Raw genomic sequence first — 14,809 nt, 5'->3', positions numbered from 1 at the left:
CCGCACTCTTGAGAGCAGGTGCCTGTAATCAAATACAGTCCTCTCACCTGATCCATTTCCCGTGCTTTGGAGGGCTGGGTTTGAGAGCACGAACTCACTCTGCATTCATAAGGAAGATATTATTGCCAAGTTCCGTGAAGCCCTCTGAGAAATTCATCAGGCCTACAAACTACTGACCTTACCCTAAACCCATCTGCTTGCAGGCCAGCTGACTCAACGTCTCCTGCCAGCCATCCGCACACACGTGGTGTTCCACGGCAGATCTGTGAGCGGTCAGGAATGACGAGGAGTTCACATTTGCAGAGAGGGTCACTGAGGGGAAAAAAGGGGGGGGGGAACCTTAATTTAAAACATTTCTTCTCATGACACCAAATGATAACATGCTTTTGCTTTACTTGCAGACATTCATTTTTATTTCTTTTCGCTAAGAACCATTTGGTGAGTTCTTACCCTGTGCCAATCACTGATTGCCGTGTGGCGGGGGGCGGGGATGGAAAAATGAATTAGATGTGTTCTCTGCCCTCCAAGAACTAGAGGCTCTGGTGAAAGAGACAGGCAGGTCTTAACTTTTCATTATGAGTTACAAGACGGCCACAGGCAGGTCTCATTCCCATGAGTTTACCCAAGGACTTGCATAATTAGAAGGAGCTAGTTGTAACTTCATTCAAATCGTTTCCTTTCAAGAAAGCCTGTGAGAATGCAAGTGTGTGAGAGGGATGTTAATTTCGGATTAATTTGGCATATGCACTAATTCCTCTTTTATCAAAGAGCATCCTCTGTACTTCATACACCATAGATTGTTTGTGGAAACACTGCACAATTAATGACAATATACATCATAACCGTGATTTGGCCAGAAGATGCAAAGGACTGAAATAAGAGCCAAGGGAATGGAAAGAGGGATGAGTGTGGGACGACAGAATGAATCAAACTCAAGATTATAAACTGCAACACTGGGATACTGGTGAGAGATGCCTTTAAGTCCTGTCCATGTAAGGGAGTAGACAGAAGTCTCATCTGGATCTGGAGCGAGGGTGCAGGGAAGATGGAAGAGCCACCTCAGTATCCTTTTCCAGGAGGTGTCAATGATACAAGAATGACTGACTATTGATCATTTATTATGGGTGATAATAAAGAGTCTTTTAAAAATTATATTCAAATGAAAAGTCATAGCGTCAAAACAATTTGAACCCAAATATTTTTACATATAAGATAGACATTTCAAACAGAGAAGTAACTTGTGGGGAAGTGTTCTGTGAGTTGGAAATATCACGTACAAATCACCACTGGCAGCTTTTATAATAGTAAAGCAGAATAGATGAGCTTAGTTAGTAAGATCTGTGAAGCCAGTTAGGATTCATTTAGCTTAAAGGGCTGCCAGGCATCAGAGCACAGAGCAGATGGCAGAAACAAGCGGCTCACCACAGTCCCATTCGTCGGAACTGTCTACGCAGTCAGCTTCACCGTCACACCACCGGTCACGTGACACACACTCGTGGTTTGCACATTCTAGCTCATCATCTTGGCAAAACGCTGGCAAGGGAACAAGAAGGGAGGAGACAAACATTTTAGGAATGAATGGGATTATCACTAACGGGTACATCATGGTGTGCCAGCAGAAGCATGTAAGGAAGACAAGAGGTGGTCACACCAAGGCCTCCAAACAGGTGTCAAGACCGAAGAGCAGAACTGGTAAAATCTCAGTTCTGAGAGGTCCATCCGTACAAACAGCAAGCATTTAAACAGAACTACTGTCTCCAAGTGACGAGATTCTCTAGTTCTAACTACAGGACTGAAGAAGTGGTACCCAGAGCAGCAGAAATACCAAAGATTAGAACATAGGGCTAAAAGCTGAAGTGGCGGGAGCAGACCACTGGCCATGAGCGACTGAAGTCACCCTAGGATGAAAACCAGCTCTGTCCACATTTATGGGTAATTTTATTTTTTTTAATCTCTAGTATTAACTGACTCTCAGAGTCACACACTAATTCTCTCTTGGGTTTTTAAAAACTATGGCAAAACTCCTTGATTGCCTACCTAGCATCTATTACTTTTCTTCCTCCCTTTTTAAAAATGTATTTAATTTTTATTGGGGTATAGTTGCTTTACAATATTGTGTTAGTTTCTGCTGTATAACGGAGTGAATCAGCTATATGTATACATATATCCCCTTCCTCTCGGACCTCCCTCCCACGCCCACCTCCACCCCCATCCAGGTCACCACAGAGCACCGAGCTGATCTCCCTGTGCTCTACAGCGGGTTCCCGCTAGCTATCTATTTTACACATGGTAGTGTATCTATGTCAATCCCAACCTCCCAATTCATCCCACCCCCCTTCCCCACCCCACCGTGTCCTCCTTTTTTAAGGGAACATGGATTTATTCAGGCCTGCACACCAGCCCCTGCTCCACGGCAAGATCCTGATTCGTTTAAGCAAGACATGGCATCTTTTTGAGTACAATTTTTTTTCTCTGAGTACAGTTATTAGTTCAGGAGTAAAGATGGGATCCGAGATCAGGGTCTTGGCCTATGGTTTTGTAGGTTGTGCTTTCCAAGGTAGTTCCTGCCCAAACCCTGCTGTCCAGGCCACGTGTCCTAGCCTGAAGGAAACAGCATCCTTTTCTAATTGGTTCTCCCTAAAGATGCTTCTTTTTGCGATTCAGCTGTTTAGGTGGTGTTTTTTGGAATCCACACAAAGATAGCTGACTGCTAGCTGGGACCCAGCTCAAAGTTGGCCAATCTGAGTGAAGCCCTAAGTGATGTTCCAGAGATGAGGGTGAGGTTCTCTCTCCTTCCTAGTGGCTATGACCTGGGAAGCACGGCACCCCAGGTGCTCTTGGCAGCCATCTTTGGACCCTGGTAGGAGCCAGCCAGAGGTCAAGCAAACGCAAAGAATCCCAGAAGAGGTGCTGAACTCCTGCATCTGGCCCTACACTTGATTTTTTATATGATAATATAAGGCATATGCAATACATAGCATAAAAAAAGAATAAAATGTCTTCATTGTTTAAGTCTGTTTGAGTTGGGCTTTCTGTTACTAGTAGGTAATGCATCTTAGGAGATTTTTTTTCTGATTCTAAAACTACCATTCATTCAGAATATGTAGAAAAGATAGAAAAGCACAAAAACTTAATAATTCCACCATTCAGGGATTACAATCATAAACTTTTTATTATGCCCTTCTGATCTTTTTCTATATGTGGTTATATGTACTTTCAAAACTCAGCACAATAGTACACATAATTCTTTATGCTTTGTTTTATTCATCTAATGATATGTAATGGACCCACAAGAAATTATCCTTCTAATTTGATTTTTAATGTTTGCATATTATTTCATTTTATGGTTGTATTTTATGTTCCCCCTATTTTTGGATATTTGGGGTGGTTTAATTTTTTCCATGTTATAAATCATGCTAGACTAATATCCTTATGCATATATTTTACACATGTTTGATTGTATTCTTGGCATATATTTTTACAAGTGGAGTTTTAATCAAAAGGTCTGAAAATACAAAAAGCTTTTGATACATATTTCCAAATTTCTCACTTACATTCAAAATGAGAGGTAATTAGTGTTTAAAATAAAATGTCACATTCACAAATTCACAACAAGCACTTACAGCAATTTTTTTCATCCATGTTATCAGGGCAGTCTGGGAACCCATCACAGATGACTGTGTGCTTCAAACATTGTTTGTTAGATGGACATTCCCAAAGATCTCTCTCTTTACATCCTGGAGACAGAAGGAAAGGTTATTTGCAATAGATGTGAAGGTGAAAATAACAATGGCTTTGATCAAGCAATGTAAAAAAATTACACTATAAAGGTAGGATTTCTTTTTTCTTAACGAGTTTTGACTCCTGTATACCGTGGAAAATGTAATTTTGAAAGCAGAAATGCTTGGTAATCTTCAAACTGCATTATAAATAGTACAGCTCTCCCAGGAGAAGATCAAAAGTGACATATGGGAAATCGGAAAAAAAAAAAAAAAGAAAAAGCAACTGTACTTTAACGTTCATCTTTAGCTGTTCCTTTTGCTTTCTAAGCCAATTTGCAACACATAAGACTCATCTATAAAATGATGAGTTAACGCTTTTAAGCAAATATGCCAAAACCTAGCGATCTAAATGCATATTATCTTAAAATGTAATTTCAATCAACAAATGGCGAGGCCATCTGTGTGTTTAGCAAAAGAGGCTCCTCCTATATGCCAAATATCTGCAAAACTAGCTCAAGAGCCATTACTTCAGTAACGTAGCCAGAAATCTCAGGTTAGAAACTTTATCAGTTAACATGAGAAAAGAACATAATTTGCCTAAGGCCAGGCTATAAGCTTGAACTGTAATTTGCCTATAAAATAACAAGCTCTTACAATGAACTTAATAAATGTCATTTGATTCACAGGCAGCGCATTTATACGTCCGCTAAAACATGCCAAGGGTCTGATGTGTTCTTGTCACTCCAGTTGGATCCATGACCCTCACCAGGCTGTGAGGGGAGAGAAGGAAGAGACCACATCTATTCGTCTTTGAGCATCCTGAATTCCCCTGCCTGCAAACCCAGCTAGCCCTCAGCAGGACCTCGATACATGTGAATTTTAAATGGAACTTCATTTCATGTAAGGAACGAAAAGTCTCTCATTCCCAGGAAAAGGTAATTTAGTGTAAGGTGAATGACATGCCAAGCAGTGATGAAATAAGGGGTTTCTTTAGAGATGCTATTTCTCATCTGATCTGGTACAAATCATTCAGAGAAATGTCATAGATGATTGAGTCAGGTTTCTTGGAGTCCCTTATGAGAAAATAATCTGCATTACAAAAAATTCTCATTGAAAAGTTTATCAAAGTAAGTCCCCAGAAGAGAAATTTTTACTATGGGATAAAATTAGATTTAAAGTGTTTCACCATTCAAAAATATAGGACAGCAGTAGAGTATGTGACTGCAAAACTGTAGGAAATAAATAGCGAGAGTCCTTCACTAGCTGACCATCTAGAATGGTTTTAGGCCCAGGGACATCCATTCTAGGAACTCATGGGAATATAATCTGGAGTTTTCAGCTAACCAAGAATACAGACATCATCTGGAATGTTCTGGCAAGGACACTCATCACAAACCACATCACTTGCTAGTAGATGATGAGAGAAAACAGCATGAGTCTTTCTGACTGTTCACAAGGTACCATTCCTAAGAGTACAGAGAAGAACGCGGACACTTGGAATGAAATGATAAAAGATCACAAAAGTCGATCTACTGGGACATAAGACCTGTATGCTCACAGATGGTAATAATAAGAGATAACATTTATTATCCACTATAAATCCACCTTCTAGATATTAGCTTTAATTCTTACAATAATACCACAATGTCAGAATTACAATCACCATTTTCTAAGTGAAGAAACTGAGATTTAGAGAAAATAAATAGATTGCTCCAAATCCAGCCTTCTAGAGAAAGATCCAGTAGGGAAGCAGGTGCAAGCCTTTAGTTGCTGTCCTCAGTATGCATTAGGGGTAAGAGCAAGGGAAACAAAGCTTAGAGTCAGACATCTGGATTTGAACCTTAGCTCCAATTTCATAAGCTGTATGACCTTGGATAAGTTACTTAATTTCTCTGAACCTCAGTTTCTATATCTCTAAAATAGTAATAATAACGCCTGCTACAAAGGGTTGCTATAAAGACAAAATAAGTACTCTATAGGCAGTAATTTCCCTTCTGTATCTTCTCTTTTCTAATAAAAGTTTGCGTGGCCTAATGCCTCCTTTGTGGAGTTATGATGAACATAAATGAAGTAGGATGAAAAGGTCAAGACATGAGTCACATGGAAGATACCATTATGATTTTGTGAAAAAATCATTCTCTCTTTAAAGTGACATTTTTGGTGTAATTATGCTTTAAATGTATGCTTTAAAAGGAAAAGGGTATGACCCCATTAAAAATTAAAACTAGGTATGGATAGGATGGGATATTTAATGCAGCTGTAGGTTATGAAACCAAATAATTGTTGATGTCAGAATAACTGCCACCTCCCCCCGTACAGACATAATGGCTACGCCCACTCACAGAGGCCACAGTGTATTGCTAAAGTGACCAACCCATCCCAGTTTGCCTGGGACTTCGCAGGCTTGAGCACTAAACGCCCCTGCTTCCAAGAAACCCCCCTCAGTACTGGGCAAAGCGGAATGGTTCGTCAACCCTAAGTGCACTAAGCATTCTGAGGGGTTCTTTACTTTCTCTCTCAGTTTCACAAAATCTCTGCGAAGCAGGCTTCCCTGCCAGAGGCAGATCCCACCTGAACTGGGGCACCTTTTTTCTCTATCAAAACAGTTGTCATTATAGGTGAAGAAGGCAAAGCACCTTAAAGCAGATGCTTCTTGAACTCTGAGAAGCTTTCAGTGATGCCAGTACAGAGTAAGTGGGTCCACTCATCAGGGCTGCTAACCTGAGCTACATCAAATGAAGTGCTGTCAGGGTAGGGATGCTCGTCTTCGGCCAGCAGCTGCCCCAGTGGCTGTGGATGTGACCTCAGAGCAAATCAAGGGAGCTGAGCAGTGACTTCAGGCCTGGCAGGTGTGACGGCCCCTCCAGAGCCTGTGACCCTGGGCCGTGGAGCCCAGATCTCAAAGAACAGCCGCAGCACCTGTGGTAGCAGCCGGAACAGAGGAGCTGCCTCCCTCCCCGAACCCCGGGCCTAACCGGCAAGGGCAGCAACACCAGCACAAGTCACAGAGCTCCCATCTTTGACCAGAAAGCCCCAGTGGACCTCCCAATTCCTTAGTCACACCCCTTTTCCAGGTGCCATCTTCATGTCATCCTCTTCAAGACGTGCTGTCTCAGTACCCTGTGAAGAGGCAGGATGAAGACTTTGAAAGGGCTTTAAATTGCGGGGTGGGAGCCACCCTCAGTGACCGTAATCCTGGAGATGGGGACATCCACCACCAAAACAAGCAGTATCTCAAGGACGAGGCTCCACCCGGATGCCCATGTTCACTATGTAAATCAGGGACTCTGCCCAGCCTGTGCTTTGGCCGTGACATGCCAGCCTGCCCTCCTCTGCCACAAAGAAGACCTTGGTCTGTCAGAGATAATACCAAGCTAGACAGGACTCCTTCCCTCAAGGGAGATCCCTGAGGTGACCTGTGAGGGGACTTGCCTCCTGGATTTCCTAGCACTGTGGCATGTGGGCTCTTGGTTATTGCCCTCTGAGGACTGAGTAAGGCATGTTACAAGCATTCCAAGCTGTGCGGGATAAAGTGCGCTTCTCTAAATGTTACAGGTGAGAAAATTGAGGCCCAGAGAAGTTAAGTGACTGTCCAAAAGTCACACAGCCTCTAAGTGCTGAGTCTGGATTTAAATCCATGTCTAGGTCTACAGACAGCACTCTACCATTCCAGGCTGCCTGCCCAAGACACCAAATGAGATAGCAAAGAGTTAACCAAGTAGCAAAATATCTAAAGGGAAGGAGAATGTCTCTTCCTTAGCATGAAGAATTAAATGTGATCAGAGATCAATCCTAAGACTCCTTCTGAAAGTACATTTGTGGGTATGCGACATGAGATGAACACAATGACCCTCACTCTGTCTTCTAGTCACAGAGCAGGAAATCAGTCTCTTCCACAAGCAAAGGGACAAAGAGACATGAAGGCATGGAGATTGGCTCTCTGGAGTATTTAAAAAAAAAAACACACAGTAAAGTCCTTCTCTGTGAGAAATACACAAATACTATTAAGGAGTCCAAACAGTTAGGGAAAAAAGTCTTCAGGAAAACTTTTTAAATCAAGCTGTAAAACCTATAAATATCAGAGCCAGAGGCTTTAAACACAGCCTAAAGGGATTTTGACTCCAAGAAGAGGTTCAGGTTATAAAGAAAGATTTTATTGCATTTTATCTATCACCCAAGAGGAGATCGAAGATAGATGATGAAATGGTTTTTAATTATTTGAAGATAAACAGAAAGGTCCTTAACGACACTGGCATTTGTATTGTTGTCTGTCTATCTTTCTCTGTATGTTGTATACCCTTTTATGTAGAAGAGTGATCAATTAGTAATTGTGATGTTATATTCACGTAATGAAGGGTTCTATTTCTCCAGTAGATATAAAAAAACTGTTCGAGCTATATTCTCATTTAACTGACCCATTGAGAAGACTCGCTGCTCCCATCACAGCCCAGGTACCACCTTGTTCCTGCTGGTATAGCTCACCCAATTGTGGACAGAGGCCTAGCAAAAGCTAACTTCAGTCTCACAAACTCAGATCTATAGCATGAAGGCAAAGCTCAGAAATATAATCTCATTGTTATTTTCTTTAGCTCGCCTTTCCTTTATGCCCTTCTTGTTCATTTCTCTGCCCAGATTTGCACCTTTTTTTCCATTACTTAGATATCAATGTTTGGTAAATGTTAGATTGAAAATAAGCTTCTTTCATCCAGTTGCTAGATCTACAGCCAGCTTCATCTACATAGTAAATGTTCAATTAATGACAAACTATCACTTTAAGACAAGGAAGTGCTTCTGTACTGACGCAGTACTGACTCTGTAAATCACTCTTATCTTTTAGACTTCTTTCCCATGAAGCAATTCTGGAATGATATGTTCATATTTACATAATTCTTCCAAACACTTGCTGAAAACATTTCTAATAATGACAATACTTCCGACTGTTGTTTACATTAACAATTATACAATCAGTACAACTTCAACAACAAAAATTTACCGCAGGAGCAGGAGACACTTCAGAACAACATTACTCCCAGCCTAGCAGGATGGCTCCCGCAAAGAAGGGAAGCGAGAAGAAGAAGGGCTGGTCCACCATCAATGAGGTGGTGACCAGAGAAAACACTGTCAACATTCACAAGTGCATCCATGCAGTGGGTTTCAAGAAGCGCACCCCTAGGGCACTCAAAGAAATCCGGATATTTGCCACGAAGGAGATGAGAATTCCAGATGTATGCATTGACACCAGGCTCAACAAATCTGTCTGGGCCAACGGAATAAGGAATGTCCCATACCATATCCACGTGCGGTTGCCCAGAAAACATAATGAAGATGAAGATTCACCAAACAAGCTCTATACGTTGGTTACCTACCTACCTCTCGCCACTTTCAAAAATCTGCAGACAGTTAATGTGGATGAGAACCAACTGCTGATTGTCCAATAAGGTTACAGAATCGCCAAAACAAACAAACAAACAAACACTACTTACTGCTAAATGTTTAATGCATGTATTTTAAAAGTGTATTTACAAATGGTGTGCTTTGACCTCCATGTTTTCCTGCTGCAGAAGTGTCAGAGAAACAGTGTAAATTTCCAACACATCAATTATTTTATAATTAAATTAAAGAAGTACTGTTTTGAGGGGAAAACTCAATAATGTTGTTAAAGTTCTGGAGGAGCTGCAGATGCGTGAAAGTGAATAGTTAATAGTCACATTATTCAGTAAAGCCCAAGCATTTAAGTGCATTCCACTCCACAATGGACGGAATAAATCAGAAAGACAGGAAGCTTGGAGTGAAACCCAGCTTTGCTGGAGCTGGTGTTTGCATTACCAGATGGTATGCCTATCCACGCCCATGGAAACAGAGGCACAAACTGAGCAAGTAGGCAAAATGGGAATCCGAGGATTTCCCAGTAGTCCTCCACTGGGCCTTCCTCTACTGCGAGACTTCTTCATTTGATTTTAACTGCTGTGTTCTCCCAGGGCATGGGACGTGCCCATTCAAACGCGTGCATGCGGCCCAGTTGCTTTGGAAAACTTAATGAGAGTTCTCTCATAGATTAATACTGTTGGGGCAGTTACTGTTCCAAATGCATTAATTTATTACTGACTTTTAACTTTCCTTAACCAGAACTCTCAATAACATCGTCAGTCTTTTGAGTGTTTTATAGAGATTAGACAATTTATTCGATAGTTCTCCTGAGCCTTTAATTGTGAGATTAAAGTACTGACAAAAACTCATTACTTAACTAGAAACCTGACATTTTAGGATCATTTGTACCCTATAGTGCTTTAAATTTCTTTTTTGCAGAATATACTCTAGAACTCAGACCATTTAATCTTCATAAGACTCTTTTTGAGACTAAGCTTTTACATTTCTCAAATATTTATTCCCCTACTGCAAATTTCGGTCTAGCCACCCAAGGAAGTATCATGTAACCTCTTTGGACAATCTAAGATAATCTATTTTAATTTGCATCTCAGAATACCAAAACCCATCAAAGCCATAGTGTAGTGAAAAAATCCAATAGATTCTTAATAAATCATTTATATAAGGGATATTCAATGAGTTTTGATTTATTTCTTTACGTACAGACCACAAACAAAGCAAGCAACAGCAGCTTCTCAAAACACTGTATGTTCCTCCCTAACAAAATTACCATCATTCTGACAGTTCTAATTTTCTAGAAGATGCACTTATCCTTATTTATATAGTAGCTGATAGGATTTCAGTTGATTGCTTGTGACATTTTGTCTGGACCAGAAGGGCAATGTCTACTACGGAAAACTCATTTTGGGAAGCAAGGCAATATTTCATCCCTCAAAGGCCAAAAGAATAAAATGATTTCAAAAGATGCATTGCCTCATGTGCTTTCAATGGCAAAAAGTTCAGGTTTTTTAAGCAGAACAAGCTAAATAATCATAACCAAACTATTCTTTGGGTAGCCCTTCAATCATTCTGCTTTACTCTAAAATATTGCTTAGTAAAGAGCACTGTCTGTTTTCTATTCCCTGACACATTTTGAGGTTACAAGTACAAAGGTTTGCAGGGAAATAAAATGGGAATTAGCTCCACTTAAATTGCCATTGGCATTTCTGGCCTTTCCATTGGTGATTTTGGAGTTCAAAGGCAGAAATGTCAGGAAGAGTTTTATCCTTTGCTGACAGAGACAAAAATCAGAGAGGGCATGAAGATAAATCCCAATTAAATTTGAATGTTAGAGCCTGCACTCTGTCTTTGTGTATCTAGATGCCTATTTAAGAATATGGGAATTATAGGCAAGGACACTATTATTCTGACCTTAAAACAGATGACAACTGCTTTAGAATCTCTCAATAAAAATAATCTCTTACATTTGTGAAGAGCTTCTTCTTTTACTAAGAGTTTGCACATATATCATCAAGGTTATAAACAGAAGTGTAATTTAGGGAAAATCAATGGAATTAACAGGAAAAACACTTATAATTCATGTTTTGCCATTTGATAATTTAAGAAGTAAATGCCTTAGCGTTCAGTCCTAGTCACTACTTACAACTATCAGTAAACAACTGACATGTTTTAACACAATCCCTTATCCTAACCGGTTATCAGTGTACATTCAAGAAAAGTGCCATCTCACATACATACCACAGTTTTCTTCATCACTATCATCATCACAGTCAGCCTGGCCATCACATCTTCTGGAAGCCAGAACACACCGTCCTGAGCTGCACTTGAAGTGACTAGGTGAGCATTCTGTTAAAAGCAGTGGGCCACATTACTGTCAACAGACAGAAAACCCAGAACCATCAGCTAATTTATCCATTTACATGTGGGATGTTGTGGAGAAGTTATCACTGAACATAAGGATGGTCCTTCACAAAGCTGAAACAGCCCAAGTTTACTTGGCTTTCTTCTGTCTGCCTACCAGCATCTTTTTCCTTCATCCTCGGTATCACCTCTTCAGATCAGCTGTTTTGTGTCTTTATGCTTTCCAGCAGTTAACTCTCTTTCCGAATGGACAACCTAACAATTGCTGGAGCCTGAAATGTCCTATGAAGTCAATGCTTCGAACTACCCAGCTGGCTTTCCTTTAATGTATCATATTGTTTCCCATCCTAATCTTTCCACCTAGTGGGCAGGTCCTTGATTCCATTTCTCTACTTGATTATCCTACATTGCCAAGGTCTCTGAATGCTTTGCACTTGAAGGAACCAAGGCTTGATCTTCACCATTACCTACAGGGCCCCTAGTATAAAAGCAGCATCCATATATAATGGACTCTGTGAGTTAAGTGTGTTTAAAATAAATACCTAGAATATTAAAGTCATCTCTGCAATTTATTTTTTAAATGAAGACAATGTCTAACAGATGGGTATCAAATTCTTCAATGTAATCAAGTTTATAGATTCACCACCTATGCAGCCTTTCTACTGGTAACTAAATACAAACAATAACAACAGAGTAACTTCTAAAAGTAGCTGATATATTCATCCATGTTAGACACCCCATTGTAATTAATTTAAAAATTAACCTTCCACATCGTCATCAGGCATTAGACAGGTTTGACTGTCTGAATTTTCCTCCGGAAATTGATTGCAGTCTGTGTCTTCTGGCCACTGTAGGCCCACAATCCCAAGAACAGACTCACAGCGTTCTTTGGAATGCTCACACAGAGCTCTAAAAGAGTGAGAAAGACAAAATATTACAAGCAAAAACAGCTACACCTGATGTTACGCCTCTGTGTAGGGTTTTAATTCTGTATGGCTATGGGCTGGCGTGTACACGTGGTGTGTGTAAGCAGTGTGTGTGCATACCAATGTATATATATGAATGTACATATACATAATAGATATTTGGGAAACCAAATTGAGTAATATCGCTACAAGGGGGATACATTCCAGAAACATACTTTCACCAAAAGAAACTCCATCGCAGAAATGGAAATAGAGATGTTTCCAGAACACGGATTCCCTCCTCCAGTTTGCCTTTCTCATTTTCTCTTCTGTCTTTCAGGCAGACACACTCCAGTGCTTTTTGTTTTAAGCAGGGAAGCCCCCAAAATCACTTGGACAGTCTGCCACCACAGGTCATGGAATCTGTACAACACCCTCAGCCTCAGCCCCCTGTGGTACCCTGTGATGTGAGCCATTTGCTGTGCCAGCCGGGCTTGCCTAAGGCATTAGTACTTCAGCTTACACCAAACCCATCTGTGTCGAGCTCAAGTTGGTAAAAATGAAGTTTGCTGGTCTTTGTTAAAGAAAAGACATACTAAGCATTGCACTAGGTGCTTTTATGTGTATTATCTCATTTGTACCAGAATATTTTAAAATTGAGGTATCAGCATGTCTCAAAGAAAATGGCTTTACTTCCTATGGGGAAAGAAAAAAACAGTTTGCCTCAATATATTACCAAGAAATTAGTTACGATTTTTTTTTTTAAGTAGACATAATGAAAGTAAGTTCCTAGGCAAATTTTTTATTTCCCTTTAAATACATTCTCATTTCTTAAAAGTTTCAAACTTTAAACCACTAAGTTAATTTCAACAGGTATGGGATGGTTAGTAATTGAATGGAGACTTTTCAGAAAAGGCTCTGTCTAGATTTAAGTCTGTCTAGATTTAAGTTAAGATAGAGCATAACTTGATGCTGGTTTAGCCTAGGAATTTGGGGCAAAGACAAAGCCATGGCATTCCCATATTAGGTTCGCAAAAATGGGAAGCTCAACAGTGTTTAATAACTCTCTGTTGGACTGAATAGTTTTGTTGCAGATTAATATAAAAATGTATATAACTCAACTGCTGCTGATATTTTAAATTAACCAAACGATACCTAATTTAGATGGAAGTGAGGTAGTGCCTGACTCTACCACTTTTTTTCCCTATAAAATGGAAATACAACATGTGGCACTACAACTCCATGGCACACCTGTTCTTATCATAATCTGTGCAGTGCTCAGCCATAGAGACAGCAGTCCTAAAAGGTTATTTTGAGGATGAGAACTACCCTAAAGTATTCAGCACATTGTAAGGGCTCAAGAATGTTAGATTTTTTTTCCAACTCATAGCTTAAAAACTGAATTTTAAGATCAATAACCAAGCTTGGCAAAAGGAATTATGTGTTACCCCATGAGCATATCAGTGTATTATTCTTGTCATAATCCAAAAATTTTTCTTACAAATATCAGAATGTAAAACTCACTTTGATAGCCACTGAAAATGAAAGACGTACATGTATGTGTAAACCTAAGAAACAAAACTAAAGCATCTGGAAGTTCAACACTTTATTCAAAATGTTTATTCTAAACATTTATTCAAAAATGCTTATTGAATAGTATTTCAGGATCAGTCTTATCTTAGGCATTTTAATATGAAACCTAAGTCCTAAAATTATCAATCATATGTGGATATAAATTTGTTCCAGAGAACACTGCAATAGGGAAATTCTTATACACATATGAAAAGAAAGTCAAATACAAGAATTTGTTAAGTACTATTGAAAGTAATTATTCACTATCATCGACCTTGCTTAGGAAAAGTAGAATAAGATTTATAAATAACTTGTTAACATAAAACTGGTAGACGTTTTATTAGTGATACTTTAAAAGGCATTTAATAGAAATTTTCAGAATTATGTTTGCACAGCCAACGTTAAGTTTTACTCTATTTGTATAATTTGTTTAGTTCCCCCAAATCATTTTTAAATTTTATTGCTTCCTGTCCCAACTCTATAGATGGCCCTACCTTGTCATCCATTTGATATTTGGCATATAATTTACTGTTTTCCCATCTGTCCACTGTATTGATATTCTTGCTTTTTCTTAAAGCTCTGAGTGACTTCTGATCCCAACATATGGTTTCCATAGTTACCACTCACATTTAGGCAGGCACATCTGTGTATTCACCCCTTGATGGAAAACAGCCCTGAGAAAAGCAGCCCTCTCCTCTGTGACAGCCACCTTGTACGTGCACATTCTCTGACTATAACCCTGAACACACAGCATAGAAGAGGGACCAAACTGCCACAAAGCAGTTAGTCACGCTCCTGTCCTAACATCAGAGCTTTGTTTATTCTGGGCTTACAATCAATGGGCAGCACTTTACATTTATGTAC

General features: G+C 39.7%; 1 protein-coding gene and 1 pseudogene across 2 annotated transcripts in view; one reads left to right on the top strand and one right to left on the bottom strand.

Annotated features, from left to right (window-relative positions):
* The window catches only part of CORIN (corin, serine peptidase), a 261,470-nt gene that overhangs the window by 60,906 nt on the left and 185,755 nt on the right, over positions 1–14,809 (bottom strand). The window contains 5 exon segments of the mRNA XM_082462463.1: positions 183–312; positions 1,423–1,533; positions 3,624–3,737; positions 11,346–11,453; positions 12,232–12,377. Of these exon segments, the coding sequence (XP_082318589.1) occupies positions 183–312; positions 1,423–1,533; positions 3,624–3,737; positions 11,346–11,453; positions 12,232–12,377 (609 nt within the window).
* Positions 1,604–11,302, top strand: LOC309661152 (large ribosomal subunit protein eL31 pseudogene; annotated as a pseudogene). The gene is made up of 2 exons (XR_014268392.1): positions 1,604–1,932; positions 3,651–11,302. The product of XR_014268392.1 is annotated as a large ribosomal subunit protein eL31 pseudogene (transcript).

This window comes from Balaenoptera physalus (assembly GCF_965194825.1).
Source record: "Balaenoptera physalus genome assembly, chromosome: 5".
NCBI lineage: Eukaryota > Metazoa > Chordata > Mammalia > Artiodactyla > Balaenopteridae > Balaenoptera > Balaenoptera physalus.
Note: the sequence above shows the minus strand (reverse complement) of the source record. Positions and strands in the feature narration are given on the sequence as shown.